This window comes from Cebidichthys violaceus, unplaced genomic scaffold, assembly GCF_023349555.1.
Source record: "Cebidichthys violaceus isolate CVI_PGR_0920_01 unplaced genomic scaffold, fCebVio1.0.p SCAF_110, whole genome shotgun sequence".
Taxonomy (NCBI): domain Eukaryota; kingdom Metazoa; phylum Chordata; class Actinopteri; order Perciformes; family Stichaeidae; genus Cebidichthys; species Cebidichthys violaceus.
Window position 1 is genome coordinate 322,873 of NW_027176275.1, and position 22,175 is coordinate 345,047.

The following is a 22,175-nucleotide window of genomic DNA, read 5'->3' on the forward strand; positions in this document are numbered from 1 at the left end:
CTTATCTTTAAACGACGCACACTCGTCGCTTTAACTGCTTTTACGTAATCGGAGAGGTTTGACCTTTTTATTTTGCCAAGTTTCTCCGAGAAACAGAACAAAGATGTTTCTCTGACTCCACAAAGATGGATCTATCTGCCTCTCTGAGTTCACGTTGTCTTTCTCTTTCAGAGTTCCCCCCCCCCACCCCCCCACCCCCCCCGATTGACAACATTCTCACTGTGATTACCCTCCGGCCCGCTTTTCAAGAAAATCAAGATTTTTTTTTTTGGGCTGTAAGTATCCGACCGGCGAAGACGTTACGTTGTGCTGTGACCTCTAATGTCGTGAGATGGAGAGGGAAGGAGGGAGGAGGAGATCCTCCACTCCATCAGAGCGGTCCGGTGTCATTGCTGTGACCGTCCTCTCTGAGAGGACACAGATCGCCGCACATTGTTAGATGCCTCCATCCTCTGCAGCTCCCCTCTCACAAATATCACCCACTCCTCGTCCTTTGAGAAATCCGGCTCGCCTCTGCGTCCTCGCTGTCCACAGGAGGCACGGCCCAGATGGCAGACCGTCTATGGCTGGATGCTTTTATTTCTATTTTTTTTTTTTTTTTTTTTTAACTGTCCAGTAATATAACACTCTAGATGAGCTGTGGGGTGAAGCACTAATTGACCTGAAAGGAAAACTCTGCTGATTACCTTTAATCGCTTCGTAGAAATGAATTCTTCCTGAAGAACGGACTTATTTATGCGTCGTAACAACAGATATCAGAGCAGTATTTTTGGGGGGCTAAAAATGCAATCCAAAAATAACATATATATGTAAATAGACGAGTGTAATCACATGTTTTGGACTCCACTAGATGTCAGCAAGAAACGCTGCGTGTTGGGTTTTCCCCTCTCTCTCTCTCTCTCTCTCTCTCTCTCTCTCTCTGTCTCTCTCTCTCTCTCTCTCTCTCTCTCTCCTCTCTCTCTCTCTCTCTCTCTCTCTCTCTCCCATCTGTTCTTAGAAAAGCTCTGCATGTGCCAGGGAGGAGGGAGCCCACTGCAGTGTGTAGCGAGCAGGAAAGGCGTGGCGAAGGACGAAGGTGCAGCCCACTGTGAACAAACATGATTTACTGTCGGATTGGTTGGGTCTCCAGCATGCCACGCGCACTCTCCAGCACTCAACTGATTAATCAGAGTCATCTCCATGAGCGATGGAAGCTCCAGAGCCTCAGAGGCTATACAGGAAGCTAATAAACCCCACGCGGGGCAACAGCCACGCCTTGGAGGGCCGTTGCTAGCGGCGTATTTCATACCGACTCTTGTTACTACGGGCCGTCTGCCATTACGCAGCCCTCGCTGACCCTTTTGTCAGTCTCTTCGTTGTTTACATCGATCCGCTCGACGTCCAGTGAATGAGAGTTCGAGCTCTCTGGGATTGGTAGTCGTTTTAATACGCTGCACCATTAGAGGTTTGCGGTTTTTGCGAGGCGGAAAAAAAACAAACCCCCAAAAGAATGAGATGAAAGACACTCCATAGAGCTCAGAGAGTCACGTGACAATTTATTGTATAGGAGCAAACAATGAGGTACGTTTGTTTTGTCCGATCAACAGTCCAAAACCCAAAGAAATTCACTTTGCTATGGTGTGAGACGGTGGAAAGGAGCAAATTGTCACATTTTAGAAGCTGAAACCTGTAAACACTTACGTTTATGTTGGAAGAGGACATTTTCTACACTTAAAAGCTTAAACAAATATCTTGTTTGTATCATCAAAACGGCCCTTTGTTCATCATCGTGCACCTGGTGACCACAGTTGTTACTGAAACAGATATAATCTCAAAAATATGCCATCATGTCCTAAATTGCCGTTTTGACCTGCAGTTCCCCTTCAACCTTCAGTTGCAATAACACACGCGCCGAGCAGCGGCGTAGAGGCGCATTATAGAAACACGGCTCCAGCAGGAGGGGTTTCCCTTCTTAAATGGGGCCAACGCAACGAAACACAAAGAATTTCATTTTTTTTTTTTGCACCTCCTCCCATCTGCAGCAGCAGCAGCAGCATCCGAAACATAGAAGCAGATCTTAATCCCCGACTGCACAACCAGCCACAGCGCTCTACATTTACATGAAGGCTGGCAAAAAAGATTTGGAGATCGGGGGGGGGAGCGGCGACGATGCTTCACTGCTTCAGGACTTCACTTGATAAAAAAACGAAGCACTGGATGCGATCGTTTGTGCACGTGTGCCGTATAAGAAATATCGGGACACATCTTGTCTGTTTTTTTTTGTTTTTGTTGTATTTTTGTTCTCACATCCCCGACGTAGAGGCATCACAATCTGTGTCATCCTTCCTACTTTTCCTATTTTCCTCTCTTCCCGTCGAGCTTCTGTCGAATGTCTCCGCCTGTGTTAAAAACACGGCCGTGTGCCGTTAAAAAAAAACACATGGCGCTACATGTGATTTTTTTTTTTTGTAGAAAAGCCTCTCCCATAGCCATTGACTGATTGGCTTGACTGAAATACACGGCTGTTAGCTCCATGCAGCTAGTCTCCACAACACGCACGCCTTATTAAATATGTATTCCGAGTTGCACTGTATCTCTCTGGAGACTTGACCTGTTTAGTTCAAAGTAAGGTCTGATGGGGGGGAGGGGGGGGGGGGGGTGTTTCTTTCCCTATTACTACTCACAGTCAATGAAATGACTAGATTATTAGTGTATTTGGCGTCTGCCGTCGCAGCAACAGTCAGCAGTATAAAACTATGAAGAGAGCATACAAATCACTGTGCCTCTGTGTTTCACGTCTCGTGGGGCAGGTGCCAGTGTTGCTCACCACGGGTTTACCCGGCGTGCAATGAATCTCGGTTGGATCAATATCCCGTTCCCACTCAGACAGTGAATCAGACCTTTTCGGGTCTTAGGCCACTGGGCTGTAAGATATCGCTCACGTTGTGTAACAGAAAGCGCACAAATGGGATGCGGGCTCGACGAGCTTTTATGGATTCAGCAGCGAGGCCTTAAATGTCACACCGCGTTGTTGATGAGGAGGGAATGTCAACTAGTGGGCTTTATTTAGGTAGAATCGCATTTGGAAGGCTGCCATTTTACTTTCACCCTTCACAAAACAATATGGAGGTGGAGAGTAGCAGGAAGAGCTGACAGCAGCCACCCTCCAGGTGTGGTTGAAGCTGCTGCGATCCCTGAAGCTGGTATTCTGTCTTCTTTTTGTCAACCGATCCCATAAACAGACCAGAAACTATGATGAACTGATAACAAGTATTGTAGCCAAAAGCCTGATTTAGCTCCATTGTCGTCGTTTTAGGGTGACGTGTTCCTTCATTGCGATGAAACTGTTATTTTTGAGTCAAGCCTACATAGACCACACTGGTGCAGTTAAAATACTTGCTAAAAACCAAAATGCGTCTCAATCCGCAGCTGAAAATACTCCTGAAAACTACAATGCCCAGCTTCTTTCGGAAATGATTTCACCTTTACTATATATTTGTCTGTGACTAACAGACAAATGACGAACGCATTGTTGGTTTTGATGGTTTTTTTTTTTTATGGGATTTGTTTAAACAAAATTCGCCAGCAGCCTACATCTAAATGTGAAGATGTGAAGATGTGGAAGGCTGTGCTCGTACCATTTTTCTTAATGTGAGTTTTACTGGGACAGCTTCACCTCCCTTATAATTACCAGATCACTTCTAATTCAAAAACCAGCAGCCATGCATTGCTGCCTGGACTAACCACTGAGAAATGGTATGGCCTCAGACAGGAAACAAATTACATTGTTCCCTCGCTCCTTCTCTCTCTCTCTCTCTCTCTCTATCTCTCTCTCTCTCTCCCATTGTATGTTTTGAAATTACAAAAAGCCATCCCACTCCACCTTCCATTTTCTCGGATTGAGACTTTATTGATTCCTTGTTCAAGTGCTTATTGCTGGCCAGTAAGGAGGGTGATTCACTTAGGGGACGATGATAATTCTCGGTGACACGCAGTTACGCCCGAAGGGCTCCGAACTGTCTGCTTCAGCGTTGGTGTTGAGCTAAAGAGTGCGTCACATCTTGTCATTAAACAAGCAGATTTACGCAGTCACGTGCTCACTGTAAAGGGAATAATAATAAAAAAGCAGTGGGAGCTAAGGGAGCTGGGTGGCTTTTCTGACGATTTTGCAGTATTTATACAATGACTTATTTATTCTTTTTTTTGGAGGTTACTATCCCAGGAGCACACTCGAAACTCTCTTTACCGAGCTTCCGATGCTTATTTATAGCAGTGTGAGGGTCAGCAAAAGGTTTTTATACCATGCCAAAGATGGCTTCGTAGGATTCAAATCTTCCTTGATGACAGTGGGAGTGGTGCAAGTGCAAAGCCATAATTCACATAAATGGATAGAGATGGCAGGGGGAGGAAGAGACTCGGCAGCAGACTATTGCTTCTTCTTCTTCTTCTTCTTGCCTTTATCTTGTCATCGAAACTAGTTCTCATCTACAGTATGTTCATTTTGTCCTTGTTTACTTATTTACATCCATTCATTTTGTTCATGCAGCTGCAGCTCAGGAGTGTATCTGAGCCCCCCCCCCCCCCATGGAGTCCCCCCCCGAGCAGCTGTGCTGCATGAACGAGGGGGTGTGGGGTGCCGGTCGGACAGTAGAGCACATGGATGGTTTTGGATTGCCCTTATGCATTGGACCGGGGCACAGATTGCTGCATACAGCGCCTTGTGAGCAGCATCACAAATCAGCCGGCAGAGTAGTGAGAGCTGGAGTGGAGGGAGAGATGGAAGATGGAGAGAAAGCGGGAGAGGGAGAGGGGAAAAGGGGAGGGGAGGGGGATCCTTTCAGTGACAGAGATAGAAAGAGTGGAGCGAGAGGGAGAGGAGGAGGAGGAGGAGGAGGAGGAGGAGGAGGGGAGCGAGAGAAGCAGAGGTGGGGGTAGTCACCAAGAGAATGAGTGAGCGCGCGTGTGTGTGTGTGTGTGTGTGTACGTGTGTGTGTACGCATGTGTGTGTGTGTGTGTGTGTGTGTGTGTGTGTGTGTGTGTGTGGGAGAACAAGTAGTGCTGCAGTGGAAACAGTGCGAAGAGGACTGCAGTTTCTGGTGCTGATGGGAGAGCGGTCGAGGGACGTTATTAAGGCATTGTTACATTAACCCTAAGTGCCTCTTTGGTGAATGGGTTAGCCTCTCGCGGAGAACAGGATTTCGGGATTACGGTAGTGCTGGTAAGGGCGTATTTCAACTCTTGTTGTCAGCATTGCTTGAACACTTCCCTTTGAGGAATCTGGATTAGAGTTGTAGGCATTTAAGGCTGGGGTGCGATGCCGTAGTTTTTACGGGCTGTCCCTGATTTAAGCGTGTCCTTTTCCGGGTGCTGTGTGCGTGTTACTTCCCGGTGCATGTGGTTCCAAACTTTATACAAAGCTAATCGTAACGCCCTGTGAAGGGAATACTGATTCATTATCTGGGTCCCCATCTAGCCCAGGTGTAAAACCTTGTCTTCTACCATTTTGTGTGCAATCCGGTACGATTCCACATCCACTGTTTGTTTTGTTTTTTTAGAAAAGAGGGAGGGGATGTAGTGTGGCGCTGGATCTAGATTATTCTCATTGATCATGCCTCATTTAGCCTGCCCAGCGGGGTGTAGTACCTCTTTCCTGGAGAGTGTCCAGGAGGCTGCCCTGCTGACAGATGCTCCGCTCACTCGTGCGGCCGCACCGGCGTACTCTCGCAAACCTCCCTGAAACACACCGAAAGACAAAACAACCGGAGCCAAAAAAAAAAAAAGAATAAATACCTCCTAGGTTAACTGTATTATTATTATTATTATTATTATTATGCGCCATGTAACACAACGGACTCGAGGCACGGTGCTCTTTGAGAGTGAGAATGTCGGACGTAAAAAGAGGCTGACAGTTGTGCTGAGGAGTATAGAGAGTGGAGAGGGTGGGGATTTTATAAAGTGCTGCAGGATGCTCTTTTTTTTTTTTTTCTGCTGTCTCTCATGGGACATACAGCACAGGCAGCACCGAGGTGACAGTGCCAAGGACAAAACCTTTCTTGGGCTGCTATCCCTCCTCCTGCCTCGTGCTGACTCTTGCAGGCGTCAGGCTCGTCGTTAAAAATCAAAATGAAATCCTTCATAACAAAACTACGAAGAGATATTAGAGTTATTTTTTGAAGTGTTATTTGCGAGCCTGAGGTTTTATAGCTCTGTGTGAAGCGCTGCGGTTTGAAAACAAAATCCAAATATAACATCGTTTTCACATGATGCACAAAGAGAATTATGTATTCCCCTGCTTTGCATCCTGAAGTAACATCTTGAAATCTTTCCCCAGATTCTCTGGTGTCATCAGATAGAGTCAGGGGCTTGTATTTGGAGCGGTCACATGACCACTCGGGTTTCAGGAGAGTAGTAAACAGACACGCTGTGGATGTGCAGGATCACAGTGTACGTAGATGCAGCTGGGTATACATGCTATACCTGCATACATGTTTACTCCTCCAATATCCGGAGTGCAGGAGACTATTTCATGCATTTTTTTTTTTTTTTGTATTCTTTTTTGTCAGGCACTAAAACATTCAGGCAGGCTCATTAAGTCCGTACCTCAGGCAGCTGCTCCCATTGACTCTCACACTGAGAAATGCTCTCATAGTCTCTCATACATAACCAGAAAGAAAAAAAAAAACGAGAGGAAGCTTTGAAGTTCACCAATCTTATTTCTTTTTTTTTTTCCCTTCTTCTTTTGGCCCCCCTCCAAGAAGGCAGCTGGTGCCCGATTGCTGAGAACAGCTCAAAGAAGAGGAGAAAATAAAAGAGGCTTATTCTAACTGTGCAGCCTCCTACAGCGTCTTGCTTGAATGGGTGTGCCCTCTTGCACCCTCATCACCTTCCCCCCCCACACACACACACACACACACACACACTTTCTGCTGCTTCATCGCGCTGACATATTTCTTCAGTATTCCTCGGCAGAAGTATGTTCAAAAATGACAAAAAAAAAGCCACCCGTTACTGGACTCTGAGAATGAGTCAGTGATTTTCTCGCTGACACATTAGCAAAGCTATCGTTGGGATTGCTCAGCCGCTGTCAGCTTCTCACTCCAGGTGTGAGGGTTGGGCCTTCCCGGGCCCCTGGCCCCGGCCCATTTTGACGGTGCGTTTTTTTTTTTTGCTGGCACGCGATGGCAGAGAGCTTCGGCGTTAAACGGTCCGACGCTGTCACCGTGTCACAGCTTCCCGCTGTCGCTGACGGGGCATTTTCCACTTTTATCTTCATCTGTGTGAAAAAGAAATGGCGATTTTTGTCGCGAGAAGTCTGGCAGCATTTGTTTACCCAACGTCGAGGCTTCTTGGAGGAGAGGATTTGTGATGGTCAGAGGGAGAATACAGACACACACACACACCATAGAGAATGAGTGAAAACATTTTCACTGTGTTTCATCATACTGAAGATGTTTTGAGCAACTCCTACAATGTTGCAGCAAATCCTTTGATTGCACGCTGAGGTTTTCCTGCATGGAAAGTAGTGCATGTGTTCAGTAGTAAAGTCATAGTTTGCCATTTAATTCGCTTTCTGGCGGAGAATTAGATCGATAACGCTCTTCATGTCTGTGCAACCAGCAGCCGGTTAGCTTAGCTTAGCGCAAATACTGGAAGCAGGGGGAATGGATTAGCGTGGCTCTGTCCAACGGTAACTAATACATCACTAATGCATTATGTTTTATCTTGTTTCTTTAACCGGTACTAAAAACCGTGTGTAAACAGGTTATAGTGCCAGACTATCTCGTGGCTGGGACCAGCAACTTCCTGGAGTCTCTACTGGTTGCCTGGCAACTGCTCTTAGCCTATAGAAATAGTCCGGTACATAACCCCCTCGTAACATGGCGAATTGTACAACTCTGATTTTACATGAGAGTTGCCGACAGGTGGATTTTCCTTTACCTTTGGACAGAGCCAGGCTAGCTGTTTCCCTCTGTTTTCAGTGCTTTTGCTAAGCTAAGCTAACTGGCTGCCGGCTGTAGCTGCATATTGAATGTATGGACGTGAAAGCGACATACGGTACGTCTAAAGCGGGAGACCCCCAAAAATGCCAAACTGTCCCTTTAACTTCAAAAGAGATCTCGCTGTCTACATATTTTCCTTTTTTAAAACAAAGAATGTCAGTATAGACGCGGCCTATCTGCAGCGCTGCAGAGGCCCTCTCCTCTTTCACAGTTTCTCCACACAGCCTTACATGCAGATTGGGTCACTATCTGTGTGACAGCGTGATTAATCAACCTATCGGGGGACAGGGAAAAGGGGGTTGTGCTGAGGGGGGGGATGTATGGCAACTGGCTGTAAATGATCCCCGCCGCTTCCTCCTCGCTCGGCATTCAAACCCCCGGCGCCTCCCACCTCCTTTTCAATTCAAGCATCCCTCCTGATAATAGCTGAGTCACATTCAAGCTGCAGGTGAGAATAAGCATTGTTTTATCTACACAAGCAGGTTTGTAAATGAGCCTCTCCGGACCGCCCTTTGGGGTCAGCACTCAATGAGATATATGAGGGAGAGGCTTTTCTCTAATTCTCTTCAGTGAGATGATACGCAAGGCACCTTTTTTTTGACATCCTTATCTCGATCGCTGCCCTTGGATCAGCAGCGGCACCCGGCAGGGTTTCCCCGACGCACTTGCATTTTGTGTCGACGTAAAGGTATCATTGCGCAACCGTTGACGTCTCCGATTTGACGGCCACGGTCGTCTCTCGTGGACGCTCGTTTCGCATAATGCTTGCATTCTGAGCATTCGTGCAGCCCTGAGGCTAAACACGGGGGGAGGGGGGGGGGGGGGCGTGATTTCTCTGTGAATGTCCTGTCCTCCATGGATGCATAAGCAGAAAATACTCAAAAATAAAACAACAAAACAAAACAAATTACAATTCTCCCGGTTGAAAATCAGAAAGCAAGTTTGGCACCAGTGAAATAAGCCGTATAAAGATAAAAATGCCCAAATTATAAGCTACCTCTTATAGTAATAGACTACATGTCCCTCATTAACTGAGGGGACATATGCACCTTGGCAGGATGTTGCTTAGCATTGAAGCTAGCAACTTGTTAGCCGAATTGAACGGCTTAATTACTGTTAGGTCACACTACAGCATCCGGACAGATGCTTGGCACGTTCCCACCGATGTTTTGTGGCAGGAGACTTGAAGGCTCTTGGTCAGGAGTTTCGTAATCTTGCTCTGGCGCGTGTCGTGAAGCCTTCGTGCCGCGTTTCTGCTTCTGTCAGCCTCTTGGCTCTCTCCCACGAAAATGACAAAAGATTGGAGAGCGCTTTCGCAGGCCACCTCGCAGGAATCTGTGCCCGCCACGCACTTGCCGCTTATTTGACTGTGCACGCCAGCTGAGATCTGGACTGTATTGCTGACTTCATGCGCACGAGTGACACGGCAGAGACATCTTTGTGCAGCGTGGCTCAAAGCGGCAATATAAGGCCACGGAATAAGCATGGAAAGATGCAACTGTCAGCAGCTGTAGAGACTGGAATGTTAATGCACTGATGCTGTGGAGTCAGGAGCACCTCTTACTCAAGACTTCAGAGCTTTTAGAAAAAGTTTTATCAGTAACGAGTTCAGTAAATGAACAGAAATGGCAATTTGCTGCAAATGTATTATTATTATTATTACGAATCGTTCCGCTTTTACAACGGACTACTCTTAGGTTCGACTCAGGCCGAGCTCCACACAGTTTCTCATCCTTCAGTGGTAAATAACAAGCAATGCAGCCATCAGTACCCCCCCCCCCCCCCCCCCGTAATCCTATTAAAACTTGGCCGAAATGAGACCATTATGACTGTGGGAGCCCCAAGTCCATTTCAGCGGGGGTGAATTACCATAGAGTAGCAAGAGTTCAGGAACAAAGCTGCACATTATCTCTAATTGAAACAACTCCACCATCTCGGCTCGGCTTTCCGGCTACAGTAATGCTCTTTCTGATGGATCTAATAAAATACTATGCCCCCCCTGTTCTCCAAATGTTCCAGTACACGTTGTTTTGTTTTTTTTTCCAAGCTGAAATCGAGTCCAGACAGATCAGAAGGGGTCAGCTGTGACTCAGCGGTAGTCCAGCCGATATTCTCCTCCCGTTTTTTTTTTTTTTTTCTTCCAGTGTGTTTATCATGAATTCGAGATGCGCGTGACAACAATTACCTTTTTAAATTATAGCCTCGATGTCTTCTCACTACAACTAAAAATAGCTCGGTGGGATTCAGATGAAAGAGTCACTCGGCGTATCAAATACAAAGTTAGATCACACACACACACACACACACACACACACACACACACATGCAGCGTCTCTAAAAAAAACCCAACAATCTGCCCTGCTGTGAAAGACACACCGCTTTGCATAAAAGTTGCATTTGCTCTAAATCCGAAAATTATCAAATGAAGAGTCTCTCTCGTATTTAAAGAAGCTACTAACTTCTCGTGTATTTTTTTTTAAAAATAACCCTGCCCAGTTTACTGTAGCAATCACATTAGTGAGACTTAGAGGAAATGAAGCTGCACAGGACGGCACAGCTACTGCAGCTGGAGGCCAAGCACTCCACCCGCCCACTCATAACCCGTAATGTCACAGATGGCAGGGGCCTCAGTGGGGGCTGAATGATTTCATCGGGGTCACATTATTCAGATTACTTTACATCTTTTGAGAACCCTGCTCGTCTGGCGGCCACCGAGGAGCCGTTGCTTTCTGTCGTTTCCCTTTTTGTATGCGACAACCCTTTTTCACAGTGTACAAATATTCAATACTTAATTTGTCGCCCCACTGCTCCCGACTGTTGCCCCCGAGCTGCAGGCAACATGACCCCCGCGACCCGTTTCCTCTCCTTTTTCTTTTTTTTTTTTTACGGGAAGCCATTTTGAAAGTGTCTGCAGAGACGTTTGTTTTGCAATTTGGTCTTACATTTGTAATGAAATCCACAAGGCTACACGTACGCGTATATAGATTGGCCACTGGCAGCCAGCTGTGTTGTAATGGTATAGAGGCAAGTTGTAAGGGCCGGGGGCGGGGGGGTTGGGGGGGGGGACAATAGGACTTTACCGTCTGGCTGCAGATTGTTAATTAATTGCCGTTCAGGGTACTTGTTGTCGTGTAATGAAACAGCTGCATGACTTTAGCTCACTCTCCTTGGGTTGTTTTCTCTTGTATCTGACCTGGGTGCTAATAAACCCTCAATAAACACAACCCCCCCTCTACCCCCTCTCACATGGAGTTGTCTTATCTGCAGGCTGGGGTTTCCTGTCACTGCAGATGATGTCACACTGCGTGGTCAGTGGGTCATCACGCATGATGGCGCCAGATAGGCAAGCGGCGTTTCTTCGTCTTGTGTTTGTGTGTGAGAGGAGATGTAGTCATTATAATTAGAGTTTGACAGGTGGGAGGTAATTAAGTAAGAGCACTTAGCCTGCAGGCATATTTGAGTGCTTTTAAGTGACTCATATTTTTCTCTAATGATGATGAAGACAACATATGATGCGATAATCCATTAGCGTGCGTGAGCATGATTAATACATCTCCCGATAATCTTATTTATCTCTCGTACTCTTATTTATTGCATGAAATGTCGGCCCGTTAAATGTACCGCAAGGTGTTGGGGATTAATACGACGACGGCGGGAAAAAAAACACACGGCGCCTGTGCGCCGAGTCCCCTCGCGTCATTCTCTCGGCTGGCTGTGATAAATACCCGGGGAAAAAAAATAAATAAAAAATACTTTCGAAATATGCCGCAAGACGAGATAAATCATGTCAAAGCCATGCGAGAACACCTTGTGATATATTCCGAGAGGTAAAAGTCGTCCTCACTTATTAAACCTGGACCACCAATCATGTAGGAGAAGGCGCTAGTAGCGAGTAGAGAATTATTTGGCTGTTTTAAGAGGACGTCTTTAGCATCAGCGATAATAAAGCACCTTTTTTACGCTACGTGTACATGTCAAAGACACATTTCCATTGCCTGGTGAACGATAAAGTATTTCTGATCGTGGATATTTCAACGTTATTTTAAATATCCGTCTTCACCTTCCGTGTATCGCAGTTCATTTCTCAGTAAAACTTGGGTGTTAGTGTACGTGCGGTTGCTGCTTACGCCCCTTTTGTTTGTTTGTGCAGCCAAAGATAAAAGCGCTTGATCCCCCATTCCCGGCTCGGGAGCAGTGAGCGTAGCGATAAGGAACCCCGGATCATAGCTCCGTGGCTCTGCTCCGTAGCTCCGGGTCGAGCCGAGCCATTTTGTTTCAACTGATTCTTGATGACTCAAAGGCTAACGGAATGAGATGCACATTGGGCGGACGGAGCTCACGGCTCCCACAGATTTCAGTAATTGAGTATTATGTGAATATGCATATTGGATAAGGGGGTCTATTTTTAACTGGTATTCATGACGGGGAATGTTTCTTGAGCATGAATTCTCTTTGGCTCCGCTCTCTCACACATTTGCACCTGGAAGCTGCCCAGAACAACCAGGGTCTGAGCTGGTCGCCGTGCAGCGCCACTGGAGCGGAGGAAGGTTAAGAGCCTTCTCAGTGGTGTTAACGAGCGAGCGGTGCTCTATTATTTATCGTCCAATATTGAATCTGTTGGCTCAGGGATTGAGCCACTGACCTCCTGCATTATCCCTTAATACAAGCTTTATAAAAGCGTGGAAACTGTTGCATGCATCTATCGTATATCTCTAGTTATTTCTGAGTACGCATAGTTCAGGTCCCTCTGACTGAGCCACTGTTTTGGTCAACTATCTGATGGATTGTCCTGAACATTCATGCTCATCAGAGGATGAACCCCAATGACTTTGTTGACCCCCTGCCAACTTTTAAGTTTTCTCTTATCCAGTGAAATATCTCAATCTCTACGAAATGGATTGGCACATATCTTTTTGACATAAATTCATGGTTCCCAGAGGATTTCATGATATGACTTTTCCGGCTTTTCCTTTAGTCTCCCACACGTGAGGTGGATGTGTATGGTTTTTAGTGAAATGTCTCAACAAATGATTTGATGTATTCCGGATCCCTTAACTTTTCATCTACCGTCATAATACTTCACCGTTGACTCCAGGTTTTTGTTGTTGGTCAATGGCACAATCGTTTTTTTGCTGCCCACAAGATAGCAATGCACCAACGGGTCAATAGCGCCTGACCACACCTCGTTTTAAGATCCACAGATGGACGCAAATGCTTTTGCTGCTTAAGTCGTTACACGACGAGAGCATTGGGAAATAAAATGACAACGGCGTCGGTCTGAAACCAGCGATGTGCCTCTTTGCGCCAGGTCTTAATTTGGGCCTTTAGTCTTGTTTCTGTTATATTTGAATGATCAAAACATCTAGATTTGCTACTAAGCACTTTTGCCTCAGTTTAAATAGAGATTTCCGGATAGAGCTATTGACCTACTTGTTATTCAGTAGGTTACGTTTGATGAACTAGAAGCCCTGTACATTTTGGCAGCCTCAGTAAGCAGGTAATTCCTCCCAAAAAAAAAAAAGACTAAAGAAGGTAAAAGTCTTCCCGTTACAACAACGAAAAAAAAAGGCGGTTTATATAGTTAATTTGTCCGGAGTGACCACTAACAGCAGACTGTGAAGCGGGACTAATGGCTGTCATAAAACAACAGTCTCTGTCTGTGTCCTCTCTGTCCGTCCTCCGACTGGAGGAGATAAAATGCTCCCGCAGATATCCATGAATGTTAATTGAATAGGTCTGGCGTGGCCCGATGTGAGGGACAAACAGGGTGAAATTCACATAAAGCTCAGATGTAAGTGGACGCTTTTAACACGTCGCATCATCTGCAGCGCTGTTTAGTGCGAGACGAGAGGCGGCGAGCTGCTCTGATTGCAACGCTCATTGTCAAACGTGCGATGGTTTAAAGTGATTTTTTTTTTTGGAGTCAAATAGCTCGGTTTCCATCTCGCTATTTTATCACAAGATGTTGGTCGTTTGTAACATCAGTCCACATAGCAGCAGCGCGAGCTATTTTAGAGACACGTATTTTAAGATGTATAAGCTGCTACTGGCCCCTGAATAATATAAGCTCGTCCTTGCCGCTTGTCAGCCTCAATTTCAATAATTTATACGTGGCAATAAATAGAGGCAGAATCTTCTGGCACCAACTTTGGAGAATTGCCGCTTACGAAATAGGAATTTCCTCTCTTTTTTTTTTTTTTTGCCCGTATCAACATGACTTTAATAAAATCAGCAGCAGCTCTTGTTATGCTTGTCGTCTTTCTCTGCTTTCCGAATGGAGGCCTCGCCCGATCGCTCACCGCTCCGTCGGCAGGCTGCTCTCAGGCCGCACTTGTCACACTTTTTGATTTCTGGAAGCGATAAGAGCTCTGGATGAACATTTGTTTGGCCAGTGGAAACACCACCGGGAGAATCGGCTTCGCAGTTCTTCATTTTGTTTGTTCCCGCGGTTAAACGGCTTTTCCCGGGGTCAGGCGCCGTTAGCTCGAGCACAGACGAAAAACAAAAGTGCGAAAAAAAAAAAATTGAGAATTGATTGTTATTCCTCATAAATGCTGTCGGTAATTGATCTCACATCATTGTCCACTGACCCTGGCAACACTGCAGTGTGTTAGCAACACTGTGAAGAGGCAGACTGAGGTGTAGACTGCTGTACTCAATCATTTCACGAAAAAAAATTCAAGTTTCACCTCCTCACTGGAAACGGACTGAATGTTTCAAGAACAGAGTTTCATGAAATCCTAAAACTTTATCGCAGTTGTTGACGCTTCCTGTACTGCCGTGTATAACGAGTCGGATATTAATATTTATGCGTAACACCTTATCATATGTTCAAATGTATCAAATGTACTTTTGTATCCATTTGTAAATCATTACATTCAATGTCCCTGAGATTCTGTTATTTAACAGTTATGCTTCTGTTGTTTGGAGCATTGTGAGTTTCACATGGAACATAAAATGAATGTATTTATTTGTTGTGGTATGAAGGTGCGATTTGTCTTTGTAATTGCCTCCTGCGTGTTATATTATATTATAGGGTGAGCCCATCAGACGCTACATTAGATTATGTAGATTTTCTTTGGAAGCCATCCAGCTTCCTCTGTTGTTTCTCTGTTCTTGACATGGATGTAGATGCATGGAGGCGTGTGGACGGAGAGGCCTTTGCCAAAGAAATGATTCGATCTGGATGCATTAAACAATACACAGTTTTGGTCTTACTGTTATTCATTTCTTAGTTTATTTTGAACGTATCCAACGGTCTCACTGAGCTTTCTGTTGTTGTTGTTATTGCCTTGTTTTCACTGCTTTTTAAAGGTGCTGTATACATAAAGTTATTATCATTATTATTATTATTATTATTATCATCATTCAACTAGCAAGAGCTAAATGATATCCATGGGGTGTTTGTGTCAGGAAAATATTTTAACTTGATTTGAATGAAGTTTTGGGGTTTAACTCTTTGTCTGTTGTACTTTACGCCTCACTACTGGAACGGACTGCATAAGACATTTAAGTTAGAGACCCGTTCCTCTGGGAGACTCAAAGCTTGTTTATATCTTGAATAATGTTTTTGCATATTTTAATTGATGCATCTGCGTGTGACGGCAGCTTTGTGTCAATGGATTGTCACTTTTGTGACATTGTTTATTTGTAATTTGTTCTCAGGTCTATCTTTTAATATGATTATAATAACAATCTCTCAATTAGACCTCCTATAAAGAGCTTTAGCTAACTAACAACATGACTATTGTGACAAAAGGAAGAAAAAAAATAAATCCAGCTTTTGTATCCATGGAACAGGAGACACATCAAGTCCAGCCAGACCAGTTTCAGTGTATTTGTCTGGCTGTGTTTGCTCTTTGCAGAAGAAAGAAAGACTGACTCAGGCGTGGACCTTTAGGAGATAAACTCCCTCGATACCATCAGCTGATACAGGAAATCTAACTGATATATATCTGTGTGTTCTTCCAGTGTTCCCAAATCACATTTCATTACCTATTTTGGGACATTTCTTTTGTCTATTTCACATTCATACACACTTTATTATAAGGATGGATTTGGGATTCAGTGTTCAGCCACCTTCAGGTTATTTTTTTCAGAAGACTGAGGGTGAAGTGGTTCTGCTTGTTGTCTTGAAACAGCTGTGTTAACGTGTAACTCACCAAACCTTAATCTTCCATTTAAGGCGTTTAAGTTATAGAACAGGTGTCACTTTGGAAGTAGACCGTAAATAATTCCCTGTTTTGATTGCTATCTGGTGCCTTAATGCAATATTGTGAACTTCAGAACTTGTGCGTTATCATATTTTTTTTTTTCCATGAATTAGTTTGTCTCCAAAATATGTATCAACCGACTTGAATCCCGTGTGTTTTTCAAAAATGTGAAAATCGTCTGACTCATTCAACCCTTCACTGGCCAAGCGTCAATATCAGCATGTGACATTTTCTGACACACAAGTGGAAAGCGGTGACGGTTGGATGCCCCCCTGCCTCTCTTAACGACTTTGTTTTCACGCCGTTTCTCCAGGGACCGTGTGTGTGCAGCTTAAATGACGAAGTGGAACTTGTTTAAGGATCAGACAACGCCCATGGTCGCTGCTAACCCAACGGGGGCCGGTGCCTCGACTGTGACTCCAGCCCCCGTCGCACTGGTCTCCGCCGACAACTCCACCGAACCGGTCAACAAGAACGACGCCTTCGACGAGATCAAAAACAAGTTCCTGAATGAAATCGACAAGATCCCACGTGAGTGCCAGACAAAACCCAAAACCTGTGTCCGATCAACCAACTGGTATTGATGTGACTCTAAGCAATGTTTTGGAATTAGATTTTCTCTTTAGCTGCAGGCATTGGCAGCCTCATAATGTCTTTATTCAGTATTGATCACTGGCTGCCCTTCCTAATGGCAGAGAAATCTAATTTTCACCCAATCTAATTGCTAATATAGCACCTCATACTAAATATATTTGGCCCAGGACATGACATGGAGTAGGCTAAATGATTGGTTTGGTCAAATGTCAAAGTATTTGCTTCTCTCTTCTCTTTCTGGGTGTGGATGTGCCGTCTATCCATCGGTCTGTATATTCTCCTCAGTGCCGTCCTGGGCCATCATTGCCATTGCCGTGGTCGCTGCTTTACTCATTCTAACATGCTGCTTCTGCATCATCAAGAAATGCTGCTGCAAGAAGAAGAAGAACAAGAAGGGCAAGAAGGGGAAGGGTGACATGGGAATGAAGAACCTGAAAGGGGGAGAGGTATGTTCCTCCGCGGGAGGTCGCATCGCGGCCAGAGGGGGCTTTACACCCACACTGTACACAGAGCTAGGCAGACCACGGTCAACCTGTTCGGGAGCCTGTTATGTAACAGCCAGTGGGGCTTGGAGTGTAGCGTTCAACTGGAATAAGAGAGGGGGAAAAAAAAAAACCCTGCATGTAGCGATAGCTTTGACTCAGCTAATTATGTAACAAACAGTAGTCCTCGTGTTCCACGTTTTAGTTTGAAATGTCTTAGATTACGTATCGTCTGCATACAATCTGTTTGTCTCTGATCGCCTTCTAACCCAGTCAGTGTATTCTCCACAGGTGTTGATTACATTCTTTATCCACCATTATTATTTCTCATTTTTTTCTCTTTCTTTCTTTCTTTCTTTTTGTTTTGTTGTCGTTTAATGTATTTGTCGTTAATGTTATCGTTGCTCTTTCTCTCACTTTTGCTTCGGGGTGTGAGTGGAAAATGACAGGACTCTTATCTTCTCAGCCCGACCCCAGTCATTAAAGAGCAATTATGAAAATTAGTAGTTAGCACAATGCCGTTGTTTTTTGTTTTTTTTTGGGGGGGGGGGGCCTTATAATTATACGGTTTTTCTTTCCACATACATGATTGATTATTTGACAATAAGTACAATAAGAAAACATCTAAAAGTGGAGCTATTTTTAAAAACCCAACGGCCCTGCTGCACGAGATGCGATAGTGCTAATGAGGAGGCTTCTTTATCTGTCATTTTTTCCTCGCTCCCTACAGTGTAGCTGACTACATTTGCTGTGATTACACTTCTTTGGTGTCTGCTGTGAGTTCAATCTCTTCCTTTGTCTCTGCTCTCCTTCCTTCCTGCTTTGTGTCTTATGTGTGCTCCGTGTATCTTGACTGTGGTGGACTTCTCGGCCTACGGTAGGTCTGATAGCACGCGGCGCCCCCTATCTGGCCGCTCTGAGTAAGCGCAGACCAGGGCGGGGTGGGAGGGGAGGGTGGGCGGGGTGGGGGTGGCGGGCTGAGCTTGGAGGGGTTGGATTGCAGTGATGATGACAATGAGTGCTATGGCTTCCTTAGTTTTTTTTTTTTTTTTGCAAGCTTAGGTGCTGCGGGTGCTTGAGGAATCTATGGGAGCGATTTAGCTGCTTCGCAAAATCCACTGAAGTGATATGCCGCACCAACTGCTGTGTCTTGAATATCCAGAGATTGCAAATTTTTATTTTTTTTGGCAAACAAAAAAAAACAAAAAAAAAAACAACAGAGCAAAGCCGTGTTTAAGTGTCTATGGTTTGATATGAACATGAAACTCATCCTATTGGTTGAGCCTCTTGAATGACGAGTGCACTCAGCGACTCACTAGAGATCACTAACATTGCATGTGCAAGGGGTAAGCTGGATATTTGTCAAATAATAAGCTGGAACTTTACCTAACTGAGAGCTTCGAGCATGTTTCCACCACGACGGGCCTCGACATGTGCGACCCGAAAAGAAAAAAAAACGACAAAAAAAAAAATCACAAACTATTCGTCTCCGGAGACGCGTTGACGTCTGAAATTCACGCGCCGTGCCCCACTGGTGCAAACACGCTCCGAGGTTCCACGACGGGTAAAGCTGTTGGCGTCTCTTGACAAAGACCAGCGTATTCCCTTGCAGTAGGTACCATTGAATGGCCACAACTTGACTTGAGAGTAACTTTCCTGGATGACCCATGCTGCTGACATTACTAGGTGACAGTCATTGACACCCCCCTGCCCCCCCCCCCCTCTCTCCCTGAAGCACTCGGGTCTCACTGAGGAGAAATGGTGGGCCAGAATGTTTGCCCGCGCTCGACTCGCCACCGATTTCAGTCGACGCAAAGTTAAAGCTACAATCAACTGGCTGTTTTAACACACATACACATATATATATATATATATATATATATATATATATATATATACCTCAGCGCTGAGCTCACAATTTACCCCATTGAGTTGACCGAAGGGCATGCATTCAGACAAACCACGTCTTTATCTTTGAACCCCCACTGGAAGTTTGAGATCAGCTGGAAATTCTCGATATGGCATGATCCCTCCATGGATGTGTACGTCTCACTCAGGACACGTGTAGAGACATTTGTCGGAGGGGTTTAAAAAAAAAAAAAAAACGTACTTTTATCCGTCTTCAGAAAATGATGAGGTAATTCATTTTACATTTGCCATCAGAAAGAAATGTGGATCCTGCATTGTGTGGCCTGGCATGCTTGAATGAAAAGCATTTACGACAATAAAGATAGAGAATGCCACATGTACGGATATTGTGTGAGAATGTGTGTGTGTGTGTGTGTGTGTGTGTGTGTGTGTGTGTGTAAGAGAGAGAGTGTGATTTTCAGCATGCATGAGAGCTTGCATGTAAGCAAACGTGTGTGTCTGTGTGTGTGTGTGTGTGGGTGGGTGCACAGTGACGTGTGGTGTGTAGTGGGTGTGTGTATTATTTGTGTGTGTGTGTGTGTGTGTGTGTGTGTGCCCTGTTCCTCTTCCAGCTCATCAGTGAGTAGCTGGACCCTCCAGTCTTACGAAGACATCAGTGTTTTTTCAAAGAAGACAGCCATAGGAAAGTAGGCCATACTGAGATATCATCCAGCTTCATGCACTATCAGAAATGAAAGTTTACTTTTATTATTCATATCGGAGCAAATTGCCTTTAACTCGATTAGTCACGACCGCCTCCAAAGAGACGAACGACCGAAGAGTCACTGGGTGTGAGATGTGAAATGAAGATTGATTTATCTTCTTCATCCGTTATCTCAGGAGCAGTTAACTGTCAGTAAACTGATGATATTTGTTCCAGCACTTGATCAAGAATCACAAGAATTCACATTTAGAGGCTCAGCTGGGGAGAAGGAAAAAAAACTCTGTTTGGAATAAAATGGGGAATTTACCAGCAATTCAGTTAGCTTCGATAATCAGGCCGGAGTTCAGTCAGCGACAGCGGCGTGAACACATCGACGACACTTCGGGATGTCAGGAGGAGATGAACGGCAGACAGTTATATTGTTTGTCAAGCAGCTTACATTATCAGTTGGCCGTGAAGTGTTCAGGAATCACCGCGTCAGGAGTTTTGATAGGATCACAAATCTGTTCTCTCAAAGACTCTCGTCCTTCAGTTCCTCTCCGGGAAAAGGGGACGCTCCGCTTCTCGTGACAGCTTGTGTTTGAAATGCTGCGCGCGGGGTGGACAATATAACAAGAACGCCTTGCAGCACAGTGTAGTGAGAGCGCAGTAGCTCCGCAGTACAAGGACTAGTTTGACGTGTCAAAAAAGACACGGACTCTGTGGTGTTTTTGAGAAAATATCCCATAATGTCCTCCCGAGTTTGTTTACTTGTGAATTTTGGCTCATCTTTGCTTATGCAGTATTCCTCTGTGTGGGATATGCCGGCACGATTTTGCAGACTTTTTTCTTTTTTTTTTTTAACAAGTTAATGTGACTCATGAGTCATTTGGCATGAGTCATATTTGGGATTTGTGTGTATAGCTGCCTGTTTAGCCGCCCGTGTAACCGCGATGCAGTACCTCCGAAAGTCCCGTTTTAATGTAAAGTTCCCATTATTTTGTCCACCCCCTGTAATATCACAATCCCAGGCAGCTACACGCATTGATTGATTTGAAAACGTTTGAAAGTCCCCCGTTTTGTAACGAGTGAAAATGGAGAACTTCCGGAGGTTTTTGCATGGCTGTTGTGCTAGATCGTAGTATATTGTAAGGTGTTCCTGTTTTTCTGTCCACCCCTTGTATATTGACTGTTTTTCTTCTGATGTTTCTCTCTCTCTCTCTCTCTCTCTCTCTCTCTCTCTCTCTCTCTCTCTCTCTCTCCACTCTTTGAACAATAACACAGTTAGAAGAGTTCTCTTCAAATGCCATTTTCTACAACATTCCATCAGACTTTTAGCAGATTTTAACATACATGTTAAAAAAAAAAAAAGAAAAGAAAAGAAAACAGCAAATGGTGTCACCCAAGAAATAGTGAAATCAAGTCAGGTTGCAACTGTGGTCATCGATGAACAGATTGCACTAGTAACACCGGGGTGAGCGTTGGCTAAGTGGCAGGTAAGGTGCTGTGGCTAACCCGACCGCTGGCGCCCGAGGTTTAGCGTTCAGCACAGCCGCCACCTCAGAAACGCCATCTCACTCTTCTTCTTCTCCCCCCCCCCCCCCCCCCCCCCCCAACCTCTGTCCGTGTGCAGAAACAACAGGATGATGATGATGAAGAAGACGACGTGGAACCTGGACTGACCGGAGATGAGAAAGAGGAGGAAGTGAAGGAGAAAGAAAAGCTGGGGAAGCTGCAGTACTCCATTGATTATGACTTCCAGGAGAACAAGGCAAGAACTTGAGTGGTTTATTTCACATTTTCTTTGGTTTTTATTTTTAAATATAGAAATGCTCACTGACTTTTCCTGTACTTCCTGACTTTCCCCAGCTGACTGTGGGGATCCTGCAAGCAGCCGATTTGCTCTCCATGGACAGCGGCGGCACCTCTGACCCCTACGTCAAGGTGTTCGTCCTCCCCGACAAGAAGAAGAAGTACGACACGAAGGTTCACAAGAAAACGCTCAATCCTGTCTTCAATGAGACCTTTACCTTCAAGGTAAGCCGAAAGTCCTCCCCCCCCCCCCCGTTTCTTATCACTTATTAAAACAACATGCAGCTGTTTGATCTGTAGTCCCATTAAAGGTGAATCCCTCCTCCTATCTTTCTCTATCTCTGCGAGGACTTTGAATCCGAGTTCCTTTTCCTCAAATACCTCCGGCCGGCAGACGTAGTATTAAAAGTGTCTGTGACGAGGAGGATGTGGTCGGGGAATCGCATTAAAGGAGAGGGCCACCTCTGGTTACAGCTTGCCTGCTGACACCAGCTCTATAGAAAACAATTCCAACAACCTTTATCCTTGTCAAAGTCAGGCCGGT

At 45.1% G+C, this 22,175-nt stretch overlaps 1 protein-coding gene across 4 annotated transcripts in view; it reads left to right on the top strand.

Annotated features, from left to right (window-relative positions):
* Positions 1 to 205: 205 nt before the first annotated feature.
* LOC137868443 (synaptotagmin-2-like) overlaps positions 206 to 22,175 on the top strand; it is a 31,319-nt gene continuing 9,349 nt past the window's right edge. The window contains exons 1-5 of one of the 4 annotated variants that reach the window (XM_068705225.1): positions 206 to 275; positions 16,506 to 16,723; positions 17,072 to 17,232; positions 21,453 to 21,590; positions 21,689 to 21,856. In XM_068705225.1, the coding sequence (XP_068561326.1) occupies positions 16,528 to 16,723; positions 17,072 to 17,232; positions 21,453 to 21,590; positions 21,689 to 21,856 (663 nt within the window). In that variant the 5' untranslated portion in view covers positions 206 to 275; positions 16,506 to 16,527. Of the gene's footprint in view, positions 276 to 4,917; positions 5,198 to 16,505; positions 16,724 to 17,071; positions 17,233 to 21,452; positions 21,591 to 21,688; positions 21,857 to 22,175 lie in introns of those variants that run through there. The other 3 variants (XM_068705223.1, XM_068705226.1, XM_068705227.1) reach the window with 3 other exon arrangements.